The sequence below is a fragment of the Dysidea avara genome, chromosome 10, assembly GCF_963678975.1.
Source record: "Dysidea avara chromosome 10, odDysAvar1.4, whole genome shotgun sequence".
In the NCBI taxonomy this organism is placed as follows: Eukaryota; Metazoa; Porifera; class Demospongiae; order Dictyoceratida; family Dysideidae; genus Dysidea; species Dysidea avara.
In genome coordinates, this window is record NC_089281.1 from 19,344,382 (window position 1) to 19,368,042 (window position 23,661).

The 23,661-nt window shown below is 39.1% G+C and overlaps 2 protein-coding genes across 2 annotated transcripts in view; both read left to right on the plus strand.

Moving 5' to 3' along the window:
• The first annotated feature begins 9 nt into the window (after window positions 1-9).
• On the plus strand, window positions 10-15,468 carry LOC136236301 (bromodomain adjacent to zinc finger domain protein 2B-like). Its single transcript, XM_066026438.1, has 28 exons — window positions 10-188; window positions 496-574; window positions 634-1,323; window positions 1,538-1,607; window positions 2,426-2,630; window positions 4,634-5,162; window positions 5,232-5,491; window positions 5,664-5,915; window positions 6,307-6,384; window positions 6,440-6,551; window positions 6,867-6,979; window positions 8,948-9,061; window positions 9,154-9,263; window positions 9,493-9,713; window positions 10,125-10,300; window positions 10,560-11,688; window positions 11,887-11,959; window positions 12,433-12,760; window positions 12,812-12,863; window positions 13,562-13,687; window positions 13,743-14,002; window positions 14,155-14,211; window positions 14,392-14,498; window positions 14,555-14,594; window positions 14,675-14,848; window positions 14,968-15,041; window positions 15,095-15,176; window positions 15,235-15,468. The coding sequence occupies exons 2-28, from the start codon at window positions 538-540 to the stop codon at window positions 15,304-15,306; spliced, it is 5,541 nt and encodes a 1,846-aa protein (XP_065882510.1). The 5' UTR covers window positions 10-188; window positions 496-537; the 3' UTR covers window positions 15,307-15,468.
• The window catches only part of LOC136236303 (limb region 1 protein homolog), a 14,864-nt gene continuing 6,639 nt past the window's right edge, over window positions 15,437-23,661 (plus strand). The window contains exons 1-7 of the mRNA XM_066026441.1: window positions 15,437-15,565; window positions 15,652-15,745; window positions 15,797-15,827; window positions 16,521-16,660; window positions 16,708-16,811; window positions 16,858-17,044; window positions 17,250-17,314. Of these exons, the coding sequence (XP_065882513.1) occupies window positions 15,509-15,565; window positions 15,652-15,745; window positions 15,797-15,827; window positions 16,521-16,660; window positions 16,708-16,811; window positions 16,858-17,044; window positions 17,250-17,314 (678 nt within the window). The 5' untranslated portion in view covers window positions 15,437-15,508. The remainder of the gene's footprint in view (window positions 15,566-15,651; window positions 15,746-15,796; window positions 15,828-16,520; window positions 16,661-16,707; window positions 16,812-16,857; window positions 17,045-17,249; window positions 17,315-23,661) is intronic.

A 23,661-nucleotide genomic window follows, 5' to 3' on the forward strand; every position in this document is an offset into this window, starting at 1 on the left:
GTGTTTGCGCTCGTTTATAGAATCCGATTATCTATTGTAGGCCGGTGTGATTATTACTGAATATATAGAGGCTTTATAGAAAACTTAATTGGCATGACGTCACCCTGTATGTTACTTATGATCAGCGAGAGATTCTTAACGTACTGTGATTTCCTTTGTTTGAAAATATGGTGGACAAGCCGAACCGAGTAAGTTGGTTTTCTGGGATGACTTTCAGGATTTTTCACCGTGTCGTCGAATCGTTTATTATTCTGTATTTATCCTATCGTTTTAGATTGCCGTTATTGGCAATTTTAGCTAGTTTTATCTACTTGGTGACATTCGCTCATGTGTTTAGCCGATTACCCGATCCTTGATAATTACTGTACTCATTTTATAGGCACAAATAATTAATATCCATTGTTTTTAATCATCCTAGGCAGTTTCTTTTTTTGACAAAATGTAGTTATATGCCTAACGCTCAATGATTTTTAGTAAACCATATTTTTCTTATAGTGACAACAATTATTCAATACTCCACACATTAATTCTACACTTATGGAGACACTTGAAGCAACAGGAGGAAGAGAACAAGGTATATTAGACATTTTATTAAATATTTTTACATATTAGTTTTTTTTTAAATCTTTATAGTGCAATACCAGTTTGCTGGACCGATGCTACCATCTACTCAGTTACTACCTGGGAACTTTTTGCAAGCATCCGGCATGGCTACTCTTGTTATGGGAGCAGGGGGTCAGCCGGGTGCAGGGATACAATTGGCAGGCCATCCTGGAGCTGGTCTACAATATGGTGGTTTGCCGATGCAAGCGGTTCTCATTCCATCTCCAGACGGGAGCCTACAATTGGCCTATCAGATGGCCCAACCAATGGACAACACTCAATTACAATACCAGTTCATTAGCCAACCTGTTGTACAAGAAGCTGCTACTTCTGCACCAGCAGTGGTGGCAGCACCGGCTATCACTCCAACTGTAGTTCATGTAGAAGAGCCTGAAGCAGTTGAGAATGTCACCAATGAAGTGAATAGCCAACATGCAGTGTATGAGATTGAAGAGGTGGAACAGCCGATACACCCTCAGCCGCGGCATCTGCAGCCACCTCAATTACAACAGAGACTGAAATCAGAAGAACCATTGCCGCCCACGATCACCAGTAATCCAACGCTGGATGATCCACAACGACAGTGTATCATTGAATTTGTGGACGCCGTATCACCTCGTCCTGAGCAAACACAACAACACATTGCTAGTATAAGTTACCATCAACACACATCACCTCAGCCGCCAGAGGAATCGTCTTCCCCGACTATGAAACTAAAAGGTAATCACAAGAGTAAGCAATAGTATTAACTCTTGGTAATCACTTATGTATTAAAAAAATTTTTAACGTTGTCTGTCGAATACTTCATTCCCAAAGTTGGGATTACATTTTCATTATTTCCTTGTTATTATGAAAACTTATACAGTTGAGTGTGGCTAGCTGATTCAATGGGAAGTATGCTGTCATTCCTTTGTGTAATTTTCTTCACATTTAGTTGCTAACCAGCGCAAGTATGTGGATGACTCACTTGATGATGAGAAATTTAAAGCACCACTGAGAGAAGGGTAAGACCATTGTCTGCAGTTCAATTTGCTGTTGTTGCATTTTTTGTGAGCTAAAGTGTTGAATACCTGTGCAAACCAGCATGCCTTTTCTCTCTGGTAAACAAACTGATTCAACTTTTTGTGGAATTTGTTTTTCCTAACACAGCATTTGTGGATTGAGGTTTTGTACTAGGCTGTGGCCTTTGGGTAATAGATTAGTAGGAGTTTACAATATTGGGCTGGTAAAATATGTAGTGATTGAGAGGCGGTAACCAACTATGCAGCAACGAACTGGAATTACATGTAGCAGGTCTATTGTACTATGGGGCCGTGTGGGTTTTCTGTATTGTGTAATTTGTTATTTACATTATGTGTAATTTGTTATTTACATTATGTGGACATCTTGAATACATTATTAATACCAAAATGATTTAACTGGGAAAATTTGATTTAAGTATTGTTGGTCTGCATGTCCCTGAGGCATACATCACTGTCAGGCTAATTGTATCAGGAAGATTTAGTAGAGATCATGATGGAAGACATGTTTATTTTATATATGGAGTCACCTATAAGCATTCTTTGGTGCTACATTTTTGCAGTAGTCACATTTGCTTTATTGTTTTTCTATGGTTCATGTGGACTATGTATTGTGTGTACATTCTTAGCAGTTTTAGTGCTTAAAATACCACGCTATCATTTTTCTTATTTATGATTGTTAACGACATGTTTGATGGTAACTCCTACAAAGTGATACACTAAAGATTGTGTACATATTTGTGTAAGAATGTGTTCATGTATTTCACAAGTTGATTATTAGGGATTCTCTGCTTGTTATATAGTTGGGGAAGACATGTCAAGTTGAGGACAATATCTGGACTGCTCCGTGCCGAAGTTATTTACATAACTCCAGCTGGCCGCAAGTTGAGGACTTACGGAGAAGTAGAACGGGCCCTCGAGGTGATGGACACTAACATGACTAAAGAGAACTTTAGCTTCAGTAACAAATTGCAAGTTGGCACCTTTTTTTTGCCATGCGAGTCACAGGTAACAGATGATGCTGTACTACTGATGACCATGAATACACTTACACAGCAGTATAGTGTGTGTATACATGTGTATGGGTTTGCTGATGAAGGGCTTCTGGTTTAATACTGATATTCATTGAATAAACACTTGTACATGTATATTGGTAGTGTGTAGAGCAAGCATATATTCCTATAATATATTTAGCATGTTCACTCTCAACTCCTCACTCCTGAAGTTCCCTGTAAACTCACACTATGGGATTGATGCCTTTATTCCATCCATAAAGCTGTCATAGCCTATTATGTAAGCACCATTGAATATGTGTTTAATTGACACCTCTCAAATGAGTCTGGAATGTTCTTGTAACTATATCTCTTGTGGTACCCTGTAAGGAAGAAATTAGCATGTGATTATGGGGCTATGAATATTCTTAAACAGTCCATGTTCTCTCACACTAAGGGGACATTATGTGTTTTGTAGGATAAACATGGGATCGGAATTGTTTTTTAAAAAAAATATATTATTTAAATTTTTTAAAATCACTTTCCTATGAAATATAACTCACTGCTTGTAATTATTACTTAACTTGGGATATGTCCGAGAGAAAAATTTGAGACATGATTACGATGTAATTCACATAATGCATGGTAAAGTTTAATGACACTTATAAGTGGTATCCACTGTTCACTAGTATGTGTTTGTGGTCCCAGCTGTTTCCTTTTTAAAAATTAGTTGTATGTTAAAATTGGATTAATGTTTAATAATAATTAGTCTGCAATACAATTATAATGCCACACTCAGCTAAACTGCTCCAGGTGTGGACTTTGCTGTTCTGGTCATTATAACACAAGGAAGTACAGTGGAACCTCTTAACAAACTGTCTCATCCTAGACTCTAGGGAGAAAGATTTTGGTGACATTTTATCTCTGAAAGAGGAAAACTTCAAAACAGGTCAAAATTCTGGGTCCCAAGTTGTCAGCAATAATAGACAGGTTCCTACAATGCATGGGTATTTGTACACTTGTCAGGGGAGGGTTTTGGATGATTTGTTGTGCCTGTATAAACAGAGAAAACTAATTGTGACATCATTATGACATGTATATTTAAACACCCACTAATTTGTCAGCATTTTATAATTAGTGTCCCAGAGTAATAAAGGTGTAAGCAACTCTGCACCCTACTTAACAAAACAAACAAAATTAAATTGTATGTTGGGTTTAGAATGATAATAGTGGATCATGATTATGATCTCAATAATGAGGTGGCCTTATTATGAGGTCATAAAATGCACCTTGGTTTTTCTTGGCGGGAGGGTTGACAGAACTTGTAACTACAGCTAGTCTTATTGAAGAAGTGGCCACCAAGTAACTACACTGTACTATCTGGCCATTTTGGAAAATATCAGTTTCCTTTTATTCGTATAGTACACAACGGTTTTCTCAGTACATCATTTCTATTCTTTGCTTAAAGTAAACATCCAATTGAAACTAATGCTACATCAGTTGATTGTTATGAATAACACAAAAGGTTAGGTAGTATCAGACATGTGAAGTACTCCCATATTGTGTGCGTGTGTATGTAGTAGTAGTAGTAGTGTGTGTGGGGGTGGGTGGGGGGTGCATGTGAAGTTGTGTGTGCATGTGCAAAGTAGTGTGTGTTAGCCTTTAAAGTTATTGTGCTTGCTGTAATTGTTACTACATGCTTGTCAGTGATGTGTTTTATTGAGTATTTTTGTCAAGTTGCATGGCTTCGTTAGTATACAAGCTGTAAGGTGCTGTTTACTGACAAGGCACAGTTGAATTTGTGTTTACATGTGAGTTTGTATTGGCTGTATCTCCTCCATATATTTTAGTTTGGTTGACCACAATTCTGGAAATTACCCCACTTGTATTGTAATTAATGCTTCTATTTAATAATGTGTAATTGAATGTAACTTTTAATAATCCCCCAGATTCCTTTCTTGTGTGCATAAGGACCACAAGTGCTACAGATTTTCCATGTAATGTTTTTTTTTCCTACAGGGTGGTGCCCCTCGGGAAGCTTCATTGGAGCAAGTAGCCCAGTATAAAGCAGACATTAAAGCGTCTCGTATAAAGGGTGGTGGAGGAAGACGTGGTGTGATGTTCATCCATCAATCACTACCTGGAAATGGTAGTACTAATCCATCGACAACCAAGAGACGAGGTCGACCAAAGAAAAATAAAGTACTTGGGTACCCTCAGCAGACGGTGGTGACCACAACTGCACCAGTTGTATCATCAGTGATCAAGGACACTGCAAGCTGCAGCAACAATGATGAGGATGGACCCCTGAGCCCCACCCCTTTGCAGATAGACCTTGCTCCTAGCCTATCCCCCAAACGTGAGGAAAGAAGCTTGCACCAACAGCAGCAACCGTCAATAATGCAAACCACAACAGTTACTGTGCCAGTTGATGAGGTGGCAACTGTTGCTCCACCACTGCCAATTGTTACAAAGAAGAGGAAACCCAGGAAGGTAGAGAACATGACAAAGATGTCATTTGGTGAGCAAGCCAGATCAATAGAAGCAGGTAAGACTTGTAAATCAGCTGGTTGACATTATTGCATATGACAGTGAGTAAATATTTTTATATAACCAGGTCTAAAAGTTAAGAGGAGAAGAGGAAGGAAATCTAAGGCATTGTCCATTCTACCTCAACGCTCTACTGTATTGAAGGATTCCTTGTCAGCTGACGTGGCTGCTGTCATGGCATCTGGTGGTGTGGCTATGGGTGGGGCTGAACAAAGCATCATTTGTGACACACCCACAGGCAGCCAACATTCTAATGTAGAAAAAAAGCAACGTCGGAATATGCTACTGATGAAGGCTCAAGCAGATAGAGCAAAGAAACGTGCTGAGGTATGTTAATATAGAGCGACCAATTAAACAGATGTAGACACATTTAAATAGGAAAATTTTTAAAAGATTCTCAATAGCATAAATGGTACTTACTTCCTCAAATTTACCCTGTATTTGAATTCAGCATCTATGTAAAGATTTTCTGATGTGTTTACTAAGAAATACTCTGCAGGCTAGAAGAGCAATGTCAGCAATGAAACGAGAGGAGGCAGTTCAGCAGAGAAACGAAAAACGACTACAGCAGAAGAAACTGGAAGAGCAGCGTCGAATGATAGCCAGACGTCAAGAAGAAGAGGAGAGGCTCATCTTAAGACAGCGACTGGCCATCATGAAACAAGAAGAGGCGGCAAAACGTGAACAAGAAAACGCTCAGAGATTGTTGGACAGAATGGCCATGTTTCAAGCTGAGGAAGAAAGAAGAATGGTATAACTTTATATACACATACATCTTTTACAGCAGCAATAATTATAATCCTAGCCCATATTTAAGGGAGTGATGCAACCTTTTAAGGATAAAATCTAAGGTGGAGTAATGGTTAACTGAAACCTTACCCCATTTTGTAATATTGTAAACATGTACCTGTGTTCATTGTGACTTAGTGGAGAATGATTCTACAGTCAACAAGGTGTTGTAATGGTATCCATTAGTGATATCACATGTTCACCAACTATGTCAACTACATTACTGACTAGCCTGCCCTTTGGGAGGTGGCCTTGTTTGTGTGTGTGGGTCTAGAACAACACTGGTACATTTATTGTCTACCTTTCTACCATGAATGTAATAGCACAGAAAGAATTTTTTGTTTCTCTTTTAGGCTATGCATCAATGGGAAATGTTGAAGGCACACCAGCTGAAGAAGCCAACAGAGGATTTATCTTTGAAAGAAACGGAGGTAAGTTTTTTTTTTTTGTTGATTTCTGTAATAATTACTTGAATTTTGGGTTTAGGAGCTACCTGTATTAAAGCCTCTGCAGAATTTCTCCCTAACTTCAGACACATTTGCCGATTTACTGATGGCAGTGGAGTTTGGGCATGCCTTTAGTGGATTTCTAGAAATAGGTAAGGTATAAAAGTATGCATGAAATATGTACCCAATAATGGTGTCTAGTCCAAAGCACAGTGCTGCCCTTATGAAGTATTGTAACAAATTCTAATTCCAAATTATTGGTGCTGTAGTAATGGTGTTGACTTCATAAGATCAAAAGATAGAACCATGATCCAAATTTTTGGCCACCAATGTGCTAGAAGATTGTGTATGTATACAATGAGCTGTATGCTACACATGTTAAGTTGATGTGTTTATATTTTCAACAGACTTTGTTTGGTTAACATTAAGAACAGTACAAATATTAAATTACATGTATATTACTGTAGACCATGTTCCTACACTGCGGGAATTGTACTTGTCACTTCAGAATGATCACAACAATATTCTCACTAGATATTTCATTGCTTTACTGAAGAAATGTATCAGTTACTCTCCTAATGTAAGGAACCAATGTGTGTGTGTGTGTGTGTGTGTGTGTGTGTGTGTGTGTGTGTGTGTGTGTGTGTGTGTGTGTGTGTGTGTGTGTGTGTGTGTGTGTGTGTGTGTGTGTGTGTGTGTGTGTGTGTGTGTGTGTGTGTGTGTGTGTGTGTGTGTGTGTGTGTGTGTGTGTGTGTGTGTGTGTGTGTGTGTGTGTGTGTGTGTGTGTGTGTGTGTGTGTGTGTGTGTGTGTGTGTGTGTGTGTGTGTGTGTGTGTGTGTGTGTGTGTGTGTGTGTGTGTGTGTGTGTGTGTGTGTGTGTGTGTGTGTGTGTGTGTGTGTGTGTGTGTGTGTGTGTGTGTGTGTGTGTGTGTGTGTGTGTGTGTGTGTGTGTGTGTGTGTGTGTGTGTGTGTGTGTGTGTGTGTGTGTGTGTGTGTGTGTGTGTGTGTGTGTGTGTGTGTGTGTGTGTGTGTGTGTGTGTGTGTGTGTGTGTGTGTGTGTGTGTGTGTGTGTGTGTGTGTGTGTGTGTGTGTGTGTGTGTGTGTGTGTGTGTGTGTGTGTGTGTGTGTGTGTGTGTGTGTGTGTGTGTGTGTGTGTGTGTGTGTGTGTGTGTGTGTGTGTGTGTGTGTGTGTGTGTGTGTGTGTGTGTGTGTGTGTGTGTGTGTGTGTGTGTGTGTGTGTGTGTGTGTGTGTGTGTGTGTGTGTGTGTGTGTGTGTGTGTGTGTGTGTGTGTGTGTGTGTGTGTGTGTGTGTGTGTGTGTGTGTGTGTGTGTGTGTGTGTGTGTGTGTGTGTGTGTGTGTGTGTGTGTGTGTGTGTGTGTGTGTGTGTGTGTGTGTGTGTGTGTGTGTGTGTGTGTGTGTGTGTGTGTGTGTGTGTGTGTGTGTGTGTGTGTGTGTGTGTGTGTGTGTGTGTGTGTGTGTGTGTGTGTGTGTGTGTGTGTGTGTGTGTGTGTGTGTGTGTGTGTGTGTGTGTGTGTGTGTGTGTGTGTGTGTGTGTGTGTGTGTGTGTGTGTGTGTGTGTGTGTGTGTGTGTGTGTGTGTGTGTGTGTGTGTGTGTGTGTGTGTGTGTGTGTGTGTGTGTGTGTGTGTGTGTGTGTGTGTGTGTGTGTGTGTGTGTGTGTGTGTGTGTGTGTGTGTGTGTGTGTGTGTGTGTGTGTGTGTGTGTGTGTGTGTGTGTGTGTGTGTGTGTGTGTGTGTGTGTGTGTGTGTGTGTGTGTGTGTGTGTGTGTGTGTGTGTGTGTGTGTGTGTGTGTGTGTGTGTGTGTGTGTGTGTGTGTGTGTGTGTGTGTGTGTGTGTGTGTGTGTGTGTGTGTGTGTGTGTGTGTGTGTGTGTGTGTGTGTGTGTGTGTGTGTGTGTGTGTGTGTGTGTGTGTGTGTGTGTGTGTGTGTGTGTGTGTGTGTGTGTGTGTGTGTGTGTGTGTGTGTGTGTGTGTGTGTGTGTGTGTGTGTGTGTGTGTGTGTGTGTGTGTGTGTGTGTGTGTGTGTGTGTGTGTGTGTGTGTGTGTGTGTGTGTGTGTGTGTGTGTGTGTGTGTGTGTGTGTGTGTGTGTGTGTGTGTGTGTGTGTGTGTGTGTGTGTGTGTGTGTGTGTGTGTGTGTGTGTGTGTGTGTGTGTGTGTGTGTGTGTGTGTGTGTGTGTGTGTGTGTGTGTGTGTGTGTGTGTGTGTGTGTGTGTGTGTGTGTGTGTGTGTGTGTGTGTGTGTGTGTGTGTGTGTGTGTGTGTGTGTGTGTGTGTGTGTGTGTGTGTGTGTGTGTGTGTGTGTGTGTGTGTGTGTGTGTGTAGTACGTACCCTAGTGAGTGGGAAGCCTGTACAGAGCTATACATGTGGGATATCATATTTGTAATGAATAGTGTGCAGACAGTTAAACACATGTACATCAACAAAGTCTTTCCTGAAAGTCTGCATACACGAACTGGATGTGCTTAAGGACTAAGCCTGTGCTCTGTTCAACATGTAAAAATAATAATGGTGTGTTTTTGCTGTTTGTTAGGGTGCCAATCTTGAATCAGGCCAGCCCCTCGCTGAAGTTGATGTAAATGATGAAACAGTGTCAGAGTTATTGAGATGTTACATTGCTGCATCAGGAAACGAGAACACAAAAGAAGTAAGTCATCATGCCATGGTGTCATGTATGTTGAACCAACAAGTAATCTCAATTGTGTAATGTTATGTACTGTATGCGTTAATGTTGTGCAGGTTACTGAGGTGTTGTGCCGAGCTCCCCTGACCAAGTTGCCTCCCAGTGTCAAGATGTCAACCATGGTTTTTCTCATCAATGATCTTCTGTCAAGTCAAGCTCTGTGCAGGTAAGTGCATGGTTGTGGGAAGTGATACCTAAAATGTTGATTGTGAGAACACCTGTCACAACAACTCATTGGTAGACATACATTTTAGACATTTTAAACTGTCTATATTAGGACACTGTTCCTATGTATCATAATGCTGTTTGTTCAGTACTCATGTATTCATAACCAAAACATATAAATAGTTGGTCATGTGTTTTAAATTCTTCACTGCTCCATAATTACACTTTAGAGAGATAGATTCTAAGATGGAGAGGTCTTCATACCTGCGGCGAGAGAAGTGGAAAGTTAGCATCAAGTTGAAGCGATACCGTCTGGCATTGAGCTCCCAGAAGGGACCAGACAATGTAGCTGGCAGTAGTGGTGTTGGTAGTGGTGGTATGTTGATGTTCCCTAAGTTTGGTGTGACCAAGAGATTGCCCCGTGGTCGACCACCCAAAAGACCTTTTCAGGGTATGTAATAGATTGTGTGTATACATAGTGTGTTTCTATATCATAACAAGTAGTATTATCATGTACATACATGCTGCTGGACTATATGTTGCACAGCTAATTCAGTACTAGAACTGTACCTGTGTCAATTGCTATAAAAATGAAAGCCACGTTGTGTGCTTGTTAAAACAGTTCAGGGTACTGCCTAATGTATACCTTGTAGTTGTTTATCATTAGACAGCTACTAACTTAACTGATATTTCAACACTTAAGGGTATGTAACTTCTTCCTATTATTGTTCTTAGTAGGAGAGTTCAGAATGATAAAAAAAATTGTTTGGGTATTGAGTAGTCACCAACCCAATTGTGTGAGATTTTTAGTTTAGGAAGTGGTACCTCTGCTATGATAGCATATTGTCCCTTTCTCTTCTAGACTACATGTTAGATATGGAGGAGACCAGTGATGAGGAGTTAGATGATGATCCTAAAGATGACAATGCAACGACAACTGAAGATCATCTTGATGATGGATATGAGGAGGATGAGAGTGATGAAGAAGTGCCTTCTGAACAAGCTGAACTGGTGAAGAGAATCAAACAATTAAAGGAGGTATGATGTTCAGATAAGATGACATGTACGTACATCTATAATTATGTGGCTACAACTGAAGTGTTGGGGGGCCTGTTTTAAAGGCCTCCTGTAAGAAAACTCTGTACAGTTCTAGCCAACTTGAATTTTCCTTGATACAAACTAACCACATTAATATGGGGCCAAGAGATATGACCACTATAATGAGGTGGTCTTTACTAAAAGCAGGTGTAAAATCACAGTTATTTTGGTATTAGTGTGATGCCCTTTCTTTCTCTAGAAATTTGTTCTACTACGTACTGTCATCAGCAATGCTTCACAGTCGGTGCGTACCTTTTCACTTGGTTCTGACCGCTATACACGATCCTACTGGTTCCTGCCCAACTCGGGTGGTATATTTGTTGAGGGCATGGACTCTTCTACTTTAAGTATAAAGAAGAAGGCACAAAAGCTGTCTGTAATAGAAGAAGGTAGTGCAGGCATTAATCCTGTTGGGAGTAAACGGAAACTATCTGTTAAAGCTGAGCATTGTGACGATGATGATGTATTTGAAAAACCCGTAAAGAAGATGAAAGAGAATGAAACTGAAGCAGCATCAACAAGCCTACCTCTAATGTCTGATGCTTCTTGTCAGACTAATCCTCACAATGAAGTCACCTTAAATCATTCATATTCTCCTACATCCAGCCCCTCCCCTCTATCTACATGTAATGAGCCACACCCCTCCAGCAGTAATGACTGCACACCCCAGTCCAAATCAGCTCACACAAAATCACCCCAGCCAATGAGAAGCTGCGTCATAACTGGACACGGCTCCCAAAGCCCAGAAGCAACTAGAGACAGATCAGTAGATCGAGTAACAGAGAGCAATACACAGCGTAGTACTCCAACTGAAGAAGCAGCTGATGCACAGAATGCTCAGAACTCAATGTATGTTGATGCCCAACCAACTGTAGCATACCTCTCCAATGGTCAATTAGTATATTCTACGATGCCACAAGGATCAGTACAATATGTTGTACCCCACCAGGGAGGAAGCTACATGCTCCAGGAGCAGCCTCAGATACAGACGGGACAGTTGATACAAGGACCGGATGGTGTGCAATATTTAGCAGTGCACCCTCAGAACAACATGATGACTCAGGCTTACATCCAGATGGAGAATGGCGAGCAACAGTTATGTATGGTTACTAATGGAGGAGTGGCTAATGATGGTACTGTTGATGATGGTAATATCTACACCATGAGTGTACCTCCTATGGAGGCTATGAACAATGAGATAGAGTCATTGCCTTATAGAAAGGATATTTTGCTATTAATGCTTGAGATGCCTGTCCTCCGTCAGCCGGCTAAAGAAGAGAAAGATACTGGACCATCTTTGGGAGAACTACTAGCACATGTTGACCCTAGTAAGTGTGTGTAGTATGTTTATATCAAAGAGTGAAATGTACTGGTGTACTGAAGAGTAGTTTTGTCCTCTGATATACTGTATATCAAAACAATTTGTAGCACAAAAAATTTAGGTTAGCGCTGTTTAAACTAGTACTGTTTGTTTGTGTTACTGTTTGTTATGTACACAATGTTTACTGCTGCTCACATTATTACAGACATCACAAATGGATGGAAGCAAATTATGTCAGTGACAGAACTGGAAGAGTTCACCAAAAAACTATGTCTCAGGTAAAAGCATATGCTAGAGAATGCTACCATTTTTGGGTGTAAACCACACGCACTTAGTGGGGTTCTGTATACGTGCATGTATTGGATGTGAGGATGTCCGTAACAGTACATCATATTTTGTAGTGTTTTTTGTATGTGATCGAGCAGATGGTAATTATCCTACATAGACAACATCTGGATTCTGGTAATCGTATTGTGTCCTTTTATGCTAGACTAAACTAATCATACATTGTCAGTGTGTGAGCTTGCTATATAGCTTACACTGACCTGACTTCAGTCTGTGGCAATGTTTGTGGGTGAATATTGGATCATAGTTAGTAATTGTTTAGTATAAGTCGCCTTTTAGTTGGGGTAAGTAGTCAGCTTTAGTGCCAGCTTTTAGTGGCAAGGATTTAATTTACGGGTGTTCTATAAAGTGTACTCAGAGATGTGTATAATTCATTTAAGGTACCTTAATTGTTCTTACTGCTCAGGGGATATCGGGAGAAGCATTTGTTTCGGTCACTCACTAAACACAAAGAAATAATCACCAAGACACTGAAGGAAAAGGAGATTGATGAAACAAATCCTTGTGATGGAGAGGAGCCACTAACTGACCAGTACACTATCCCTGATCAGAAGATGTCGCCTATGAGACAGAGAAGTTGTTCAGTAGACTCAGAGCCGATGCTCACAATTGATGATAGTGAGGTAGATGTTGAGGGCGATGTCAATGATGTGGCAGTGAAGTCAGAGTTGAGAATATTAGAGCTTGCTGAACAACTTGAGGAACGTCTGTTTGTAGCATTCCTTCACTCCAAGGTGTGTTAGTAACGTGTGTGTACTTGTGTGGTATGTGAGTGTGTTGTGTAGGGTGCTGAGCAGAGTGAACCGATCGTGGAGAAGCTTAAACAAGAGTTTAGAGGTGTGTTGTGTGCGTGTGCTTTGGTAGTGCATGTACATACATAGATGGGCATGTGTTGGCTCTGTGTGTACATGTGCACATGCTGTGTTTGTAATATTAGCCTGTTCACAGTAAACCACATTGTTTGGTATATATTATGCTCATTTACAATATAGTTGATTTTTTATTGCTAAATGTTTTTCTGTTAGTGATTTCTATAGAAGGTTAGTTTACAAATACAAGGGATCTACCAGCACTCTTACAACTGCTCTTTTTAGTTCATTTTCATAGTTTAATGTTCTTCACAAATGGTCTTTGTATTTACAGAAGATCTGTTTGTTGTCTGCAGTCTGGTCATTAACACATGTGTGCATTCATATTGGAGTATGTTTCATATACAATCCAAGAGCCATTATGTTAAACAAGATATAGATTCTATATCAGACAATCTATAAAAGTTAGTATAACACAACAGAAATTTCATAATGTTAAAGTTTTGTGGCATCAGAGATGCACAGGATGTGACTGCTCTGTTAGAGTAATTTATCAGTATGTATTTTATCAGTAAGTATTGCCAAACTACGAACCTGAATCAGGGAATCAAAATCTTCACCACCAAAATTCTGTTGAATACAACATTGGATTATACTTTTTGTACAGGCGTAGTGAGTGTATTCTCATGGGAGGATTATTGTTTGTTTTAATCATTCCTATGGTAGGAGGTGAAATGGCATCGTTGCGTCCACTGTACAAGGCAATCAACTGTATCATGAAAGTTGAGGCAATTCTTGACAGGAAATTCCTTAAGCCACCATTTAGAGAGACGATCAAACCTCCAGGACCTGGTGAGAAGCCTCTAATGGTTTTGGAACACTAACAATAACTACATGGTCACCACAGGTCGTCGACCATTGAAGAAGGAAGGGCCAAGACTTAATGATACTGATACAGCTGAATTGAAGGCATGGCAAGAGGCTGTTTTGTCCTGTCAGACTGCCAGCCAGTTGGCAGTCTGTATGAACCTCCTTGATAAGAGGATCATTGCTTGGGAGAAGTCAACTACAAAGTTGTTCTGCTCCGAGTGTCGTCGTGGGGACAATGAGTCACTATTGCTACTTTGTGATGGCTGTGATAAAGGGAGGCATACCTACTGCTGTACTGTAAGTTGTTTAGAAGTTCACAGTGTATTCATATTTTGAAAGGTTTTAGTGATTTATATTTAGTATGGTAACAGAAACTCTGCACCCTAGTAGTATTAAGCACTGTGTGTGGTTCTGTTGATCAAAAACTTAAAGATTTACTTTATTTGTAGCCCAACCTTGAGGAGGTGCCTGCTGGAGACTGGTATTGTCCTGACTGTGTTGATGCTGTGAGTAATGATAACCACTACACAATGCGTATACACATGTATACACACACTCACACACGTATACACACACTCACACACGTATACACACACTCACACACACCAAAAATTCACACAAAACATGATTCATGGTAATTTGCATGTGTTGCCCTACATATCATATCTTATTTTCTTGCTGTGTAGGGAAGTCGAGTATGCTCCATATGTGATAACAAAGGGAACTTCCTAATCCAGTGTACTGTTTGTTCGCAAACCTTCCACAAACACTGTCTCATTATCCCTCCTAAAAAGTATGTTCTTTTCTATCTATGCTTATCATCCCATTATAACTGAATGTTTATTATAGGGACTGTGTACGTATTTGGAAGTGTCCCCAATGCAAGAAGGTTGGTAGTAGATGAGTACTAGTTATGTGTGTGTTGTATGTATGTTCTCAATTTATATTGTTTATTGTGCATTTCATTAGCACCTAAGAAAGAACAAAGCATCTAAAGCTCCTGAGCCATCTGTTGCGGAGTCAGAGTATCCCAGCAAGAAGAGAAGCCACAAAGAGGAAACCAACTTGTGCAGAACAATTTTACGTCTCATGTTAAGACATGAAGATGCTTTACCCTTCCTCACTCCTGTGGATAAGAAGAAGGTAAACACATCAACCAGAAACCTGCTAATGTGTTGATGTATATGATATCTTAATTATAAAAATAATACCCTTGGATACCATATTTCAGTGGATAACAACATTTCTATTTCACACTATAGTTTCCAGGGTACTTCAAAGTGATTACACACCCAATGGACTTTAAAACTATGAAACAAAAACTGGACAGTAATAAGTGAGAGTTGAGCTTTCAACTAGTACACATTTTTATTTTTGCTTTGCTTTCAGGTATCCTAATAAGGAGTCGTTTGTAGCTGATGCTCAACTAATCTTTGCTAATTGTGAATATTACAATGAAGATGATTCTGAGGTAGTTACTGCCACTGGTTTGTGTCACCGTTCACTTTTGTGACTTGTAATTTTTGTAGATTGGAAAGCTGGGCCACCGGATGAGAGCATTCTTTGAGAAGAAGTGGGCTGAGCTCCTTCGAAGTTCTTAGTAGACATTTCAAATTATTCTTCACTTCATTCCGTTATAGATTCACACAAAATTACTCATTTCATCTCAGCAATCAGTTTTAATCATGTTTTCAATAAGCGTGTGTAATATAGACAAATTATTTGAAAAATCAATTATGCGTGGAATAAAATTAATATAATTATGTCAAGTGTGCGGTAGCACCCACTGGGACCGTTGTCTCAATGGATGAAGAAAGTCCCGAGCAACGTCAATTTTATGGTTACATAAGGGAATACACCGTAAGTTGGTCTGCAAAGTGTTTCTCTGTTTTGCTAGCGTATTTTAATTGAGTTATTCCATGTAATGCGCGCTTCTGTTATTTTAGATAACCTTTCTTCTCCTTACCGCCTTATACACGATATCCTACATTGTGGTTAGTAAATACAAACAGCGCAATGACTGCGAAGACTATTACTCGGGTAAGCGAGCCATTCTCCACGATACGTATTGTTGTGCATATATTTTGACAGGTGAAGAGGATGCGTTGGTTTGTCGCATAATGTAAGTGACTCGTGCTAACTTAGTCATGTGATTTGCTGTGTGTGCAGTTGCCATTTTATAATTTCCTGGTACCTCCTGTTTGCAAACAGGACATATAGGTATTCTATCAGGGAAATTGCTGCATATGAAAAATTTGAACAATGTGTGCCACTCCTAAAGGATTTATGGTTTTGTTAAAACACAGTTTTGAGGTCACAATGAGCGCTCAAAGGAAACTATATAAGACATAATCATTGACTAACTAATAGATGTGTATGTCAGCATCAATCCTAAAACAGTTATCACTACACACGTAACACTTGTAATGACAATTTACTGTATTGTCTTGAATAGTGCCCCGAGCGTTATTTCTTTCGGAACTTTCACCCAGACCCAGTGGCCTGGGTGAAAAGCTACTTCAGTGAAATAAATGTGTAGGCAACTTTTTACCCAGGCCATTATTCAAGACCAGGCCACTATTCAAGGCAATACAGTATGAAGTCATGTCCTATCTGTGTGTAAACTTGTAAGTTTTGCTTGTGACTTATGCATGTACAAACACCTGATTTTAGTGTTGTTTAGGACCACACAAGCTATATATTCTTATACTGATTCAAGACATTAAAATGTTTGTATACTGTTTAACATTGTTACATCAACTTGTAACATCCATGTTGTACAGTACCTTCTATATCAAGTTGTTTATCCACACAGTACATGGCTGTCAAGCTTCACCCTGTCTGTATCACTGGGAGCAGTGTTCCTACTACCCATGACCATTGTTAGTAATGAGATATTGGTCTACTACCCTGGCAGTTACTATGTTAAGTGGTTAAATGCTTCTCTCATAAGAGGTAGGACTATAGTGTGAATGGACGTCAATTATTGTTGTACAATTCAGGGTTATGGAATCAGGTGTTTCTTGGCTCCAATGGGTGTTTATTTGTCCTGTTACCATTTGCTTATTTCTTCAGCGAAGCCGAAGGCTTTTCAGGAAGTAAAAAGGTTGGTAGCAATCTTGATAAATTAATGTCATAAACTGTTTTTGAAGGGTATTTTGCCTCGTGTGTATGAGAGTCTTGTGGTATTGGCTTTGTTGGTGTTGATCCTTGGTGGTCTAGCTTGGCTGGGACCAGCTGCAAACAACCTCCCTCTTCTGACAGATTATCATTCATGGCTACTCTATATCCCATTACTGTATTCATTCATCTCTCTCATTGGAGTGTTGTTATTAACAGGTGATCACACACACACGCACCCACACACACACACACACACACACACACACACACACACACACACACACACACACACACACACACACACACACACACACACACACACACACACACACACACACACACACACACACACACACACACACAAAATGCATTTTATACAAATTTAAGCATATCAAGTTTAGTTGCTTTTTTCTTTGTATAGTGTGTACTCCACTTGGCATCTCTCACCTCTTCACTGTTCTGGGACAGATACTCACTAGACCTCAGGTAATAGTGATGTACACTGCTCTTGTAGGCAAATGCACATAATGAAGTCCCAGCTGTGTTAATTCTTTATTCAGTACTGTGGCTGCATGTCAGTTCAGTATGGACATGTCATGGCTCACAATGCTACCAATCGAAGCTCTGCTACTATTGCTAACATACAATCGAGGAGTTTTTACTTCTATAACTCCCATATAACAGTATAGGGAAACTTGTACACATGCAGTGTTGTTAGAGACACACTAAATACAATCTTTATCAAGTAGGTATGATGATTTTTTTTTGTAGAAAAGTTTTGGAATTTATCACACACTTTGATTTCGTTTCTCATGATAACATGAATTATTTGTGTACAAAGCTTGACCTTTTTTTTTACATGGATGTGGACAACACCTGAACACACATTTCCAAGGCTGTTTAGTAAACAAGACACAGTGGCTGAATGCACCTTATCGTGACATGCTTTCAATAATGTTGTGCAGTCATGTTTGGTATTATATCATAGCTGATACACTTGTCATACACTATGATAATAGTGTACAGTGTTGGGAGTAACGTGTTACTTATGTAACGTATTATGTAATATTATTACTTTTGTGGTAACAAAGTAATATAACGAAATACAGTATAAAAACAGGTAATATAACGCAAGTTACTTTACTTACCAATGCAACGCGTTACCTAAGTAATATAGTTACTGTAACGAGTCCAATATTACGTAATATTATTACTACAGGTAATGAAGTTACTAATCTCGTTGGTTATCCTCTGAGTAACGCCTAGCCACGACGAAGTAACGAGGCCTACTGAGTGAAGCTTATTCACCAGCTTCTTACTTATAGCCAAGATTTGTACATTGTCCAACAACACAATCATGTCTCGTGATAAAGTGGTAGTTTTTCACACGTGACAGCTTAAGGCTGTGGACACAAAGTAATATAATGTGTAATATTATTACAGTTACTTTATTTTATGGGTAATATGTAACTGTAACTAAATAGTTCAGTTGCAAGTAATATGTAATATGTAACTAGTTACTTTTACAAAGTAACTTGCCCAACACTGGTAGTGTATAGTAGAGACCACAAAGGAGTAGCCGTGGTCCACGAAATAACATCACCCAAAACCAGCTTCAATTTTCCCTGACGATGATGAGGCAATATTGGTTAGGTAAAAGTAAGCCCTTTCAGATCGACCTGAAACGCTTTGAACAAGTTGCTACGGAATTTAAAAAATACTTTATTTAACGGAATTTTCTACTGACTGACTGCCTGACTGATGCCTTCAGACAAGTGTAACTTGATAATGGCTAAGGCTACGGGCTTGATTTTTTCACTGTTAGATGTCACTTCGGCCCGAGAGGTGCCTTTTGGCATACCACAGTACGTACAATGCATTCTTCATGGACTTACCAGTGTCCTCCTTTGTGTCCCATTCATCTTTGCTGACAGCAAAAAGTGTCGATTTGGCAGTAGCACGTGATGGCTTCCCTTCGTAACGGAAATCATCTGTATTTTTCATAGTGGCTATTTTGATAGCAGAGGTGCTTTTCGAACAGTTCTCGATTCGTACTGCTGTGTAACAGGTTAATCACAGCCAACAACAAAGCATAATGGATACTTCACTATTCAGATGATAATTGCTATTTCTTTCAGTATGCATGGATTGCAGATGTGCTTTTTGAACAGTTCTAGATCCGAAATGTATGCTGTGTAATGGGTTTAACATAGCTGACAACGAAGCGTAATGGATACTTCACTTTTTAGACGAATAACTGGGGCGCGTGGTGCCATTTCAGATGTGGGTTCACCAGTCATACTAATAATATTTGCAAAAAAGTTTACAAACAAGTACACAGAAAAATTCGAAATTTTCAACTAGAGTAGGGACCATAGCACATCTATAAAAAGTACTGAAACGAGCTGGAGTAGTGCACGATATTAATTCACAGTTAAAAAAAAATCAGAAGTGTTATATCTCTACTGTGCTCAAGATACCATAATCACTTCTTATTGTTTTACTGTGATTTAATATTGTGCACTACTCTAGCTTGTTTCAGTACTCTATATTAGTGATGTGCAATATACCGAAAAATTATCGACATTGCAATATTTTTTTCAATACCGATGTCGTATCGAATCTCAATATTTTTATAGCTGATATCAATATTTATCGTATAGTCAATATTTTGCTAAAATTTTCAATATATTGAGTAATATATTGGTAATTTACAACTTTTGGTGTGTGATTGTGCAATCACGGTAGAAATGAAGCTCATTTCTGTACAGTTCAGCCATTTTAAAAAGCATCTACCAGTTTCCAAGGCTTGTTATTACCTTCATCACAAATTCTATAAAGCATAGCTGCTAATTATAAACATATGCACCACGCAATTAATCAAAAAAAAATATCGAAAAAAAGTATTGAAATTTTGATATTTTACCAATTATCGTATCGATATCGTACCGAAACCAAAATCCTAATATCGCACATCACTACTCTATATAGATGTGCTATGGTAATATTACCACATGTATCAAGATACTTTAATAGAACAGTCACCACATCATGAATTATCCTAATAGAACAATCAGACATAACTTGCCAATTAGAGGTGGGCAATATTTCAAGAAATTCAATGTTTTACTGATATCGATGTGCAAAAATGATATCAAGATATGCTGTAGCAGGTACAATGTGTTATAGTTACCTTAGTAAGTATGATGCAACATCTTGCACCATGGGTACATGTCAGCTACCATGCAATAAATCAGCATTTTTGGAATTTGAAACAAATTGGACAGGCAGGTCAGTTGATATGGGCTAGTTATAAGTTATTCAAGAGACATATTGCAATATTAGTAGTTATTGAGATAATGTGCCAAAAAAATTAGATATCCCCCACCCCTATTGCCAATATGTACAAAGAGCAAAGACTGGCTGTTTTCGCACATTCCTTGAATTCAATTTTACTGCTTCTCTGTTATCTATAGTAACAAAGGAATGGACAGAGTTGGGGTCATTACATAACTAGTTACATATTACTCGTTACTTATACGCGATGTAGTGCATTACAGTTAGTGCGTTACAGTTACATATTACTTCCTGAAAAAAGTAAGGAGTTACATATTACTTGCTACTCTGAGGGCTGCAACTAGTAATAATATTACATATTACATTTGTTCGTTACAAACTATAAAGCAAGTCCAACCTTCTAAATACAAGTTACCGGCTTACAACTACAAGTGACACGAGCGAGTGTAGTTCAGCCACAAATACATACTTTGTTGTTGTATCTTGGCCTCAAGGGCACTCCCCATACACTATCATTCTTTGTCCATGCCTATAATGCTATCTTCAATCTTGTCTGGACCCAAATTGCAATCAATCACGTGCCTGGATACAATGCGCCTTAAAAGGAAGTAACGTGGTACATTTGTTACAATTTCTGGATGTAATATCCATTATATATTACTCGCTACTTTGTCATGTAACACGTTATATTACTCGTTATTGTAAAAGTAATATTGTTACGTAACGTGTTACCCCCAACTCTGGGAATGGACAGTAGTTTCAGCCTTTTGTGATGAATAGTTTTGGAGTTATAACGCTAGACAGTTGGACCTCGATTTATACAGCAACAATACGGCTAATAAATTACAGGTGCTTCTTCAATTGATCATAACTCATGTCTGAAACAAGCTATGAAGACAGGGTTTGGCTTAGTATGTTTGTTCACCATGAGCTGACAAATTGATTAAGGTATAGTGTTTCCCCTGTACATCTCCATGTGGATAAAGAAGAAGGCCATTCCAACAATAAAATGATGACCTTTAACTTTATTTCTACCACATAAATATGCGCCTATAATTCACTTTACGTATGCTGTGTGAACACAAAACCAAAAATTTTCCTACTCCCATGAAAAGGCGAATCTGGTGGTGTATAGGCTTTCTTGATCAGAGCCTTTTTTTTAATGCATTAAAACATGCATAAATTTTTATGTAGCACATGTATTTTATTGTAATGCAAAATAGAAAACGGCCAGTTTTCATTCAGCAGGTCACAAATGACATATTTGGAGTTTTTTTTATCATGACCAGTGATATGTAGACAGATGACCTTATTGTACAGTGACCTGATAAGGCAGTGTACAAGTAATAGTTGTAACCTTACATAGTAAGTGCTAGTGCTATAGTTGAAACTTTTTTGAAACTATACCAAACCACATCAAAAGCACTTTAAAGTACATTAAAAGTACTCTTAAATAAATGAAGTAACTTCAAAGGCTTTAAACTGATTGATTTAATAACTTTAAGGCTTTAAATACAACTTCAAAGTATTGCATAATAGTTGTAATTACCACATTCACCCCTGATCTTCCTTATATGTCAAAATAGTCTAGCTGCCAAAACAGCCTAGTTGTAGCCCTGCTACATTTCGTATGTAGCCCGGGCGGCTCCTTTGATCTGAGGTGTGAGAAAGTGTTACATGTGTACATGTAATAGTTGTAACACTGGCATGATGGCTTTGCTTGATATGTATGCCTGATTGTAACACAGGGTATTCAGGCTTTGCTTGATATGTATGCCCTCTGCTCAAGGTATTCAGGCTTTGCTTGATATGTATGCCCTCTGCTCAAGGTATTCAGGCTTTGCTTGATATGTAGAGGGCATACATATCAAGCAAAGCATACATGTCAAGCAAAGCATACATATCAAGCAAAGCCTGAATACCCTGTGTTACAATCAGGCAAAGCCTGAATACCCTGTGTTACAACTAATATGTAACACTTATCAGGCTGATAGCCTATACAGGGCGATCAATCACCCAAGCCAATACAAGTGCAGCCACTGGTTGTGTTATATATGCATACCTAAAATTTTTGATTATAGGTCAGCAGCTGGTACGTTCTGGTTATGTTCGGTTACGATGAATGGACATATCCTAGAGGTATCATGGAGAATTTCGTTACACAAGTTTAATGTTTTAATCAGTCCTATTGAATCGCTTATGGAACAAGTACGGAGTTCACTGAAGGCCTAGATAGGTAAGCTTGCTTGTAGAGTCATTACTCCATGCAGAGTGGTAGCTTCATGATGGGGCTTGTCCATATTCAAAAACGTGTGGAAATAACTGGTGAATAAACTATAGCACTAGTTCTCACCGTATCCCAACTCATAGGATCATGAGGATAACAAAATGCTCTCTGTCTGAGTGGTTTTCATGGTGAAATCCAAGTCGTGCATCCTAATCATGTGAGTTAATCGATCTCCACAATCGATTTTAGCCTTGACGTCTATATAATTACTGCCCAGTTATAGCCCAGTTAGCTGGGCTACATACAAAATGTAGCCTGGGCGGCTCCTTTGATCTGAAGTGTGAAAGTGTTACATATCATAATATGGACATTATCAACATCTGTATTGATGAAACTCTCTGAGTATTGGTATTAGAGGTGTACTGATGTGGGTTTTTGGCATGTATCGATATCTGATATTGATGCCACCAAAAGAAGCTGATAACCAATAGCCAATCCGATATTTGCATTAAGCTTTAAGCAAACAAAAGTGTACTTTACCTATAACATGTTATAGTTAAAGCACCGCTGTGCATGTGTACGGAAAATACAGTACGAGGGGTGTGTCATGAGGCTAATACAACATGAGGCGAAGCCGAGTGTTGTATTTGCCTCAAGACACCCTCCGAGTACTGTATTTTTCATACACACAAGCAAGGCGGTGCTTTAAGTGTTATATTGTACTTCCTGGTCATCTGGCTCAGAGCGATTTTCTCTAGTACTCAAACCTCTGCGATTTTCGGTGATAAGGATATCAGTAAGTGTTCATATAATCTATTTCTAGTCGTAGAATGAACTAATAGGATTAGTTTGGCTAGTTTTAGAGATTTATAATGTCACGCACGTGATCAATTGTGCTGTCTTAGTGGAGTCGTGTTTAAAAGCTTTGTGATCAGATGATCAGTAAGTGTTTATACAATCTATTCCTAGCTGTAGAATGAACTCGTAGGATTATTTTGGCTGGTTTTAGCGATTTACAGTGTTGTTTATATAACATTCCTTAAATAAATTCTCTGCTTAACTGTACTGTATTTGCCCAAGTGTGCTGTGTTTGCCCAATTAAGCACATAACTGTACTGTATTTGCGCCGTTAGCTGCATAACTGTTCTGTATGATTCATACAGTACAGTTATGCAGCTGATTAGTACTGTACAGTGACAAATATAACGGTCGGACACCGGACAAAAACCGGACATAGGTGTTACGTGACCGAACAAATTTTACCACAGTCGGTCAAGATGGCCGGTCAAAAGCGCCGTAGTGAACGGAC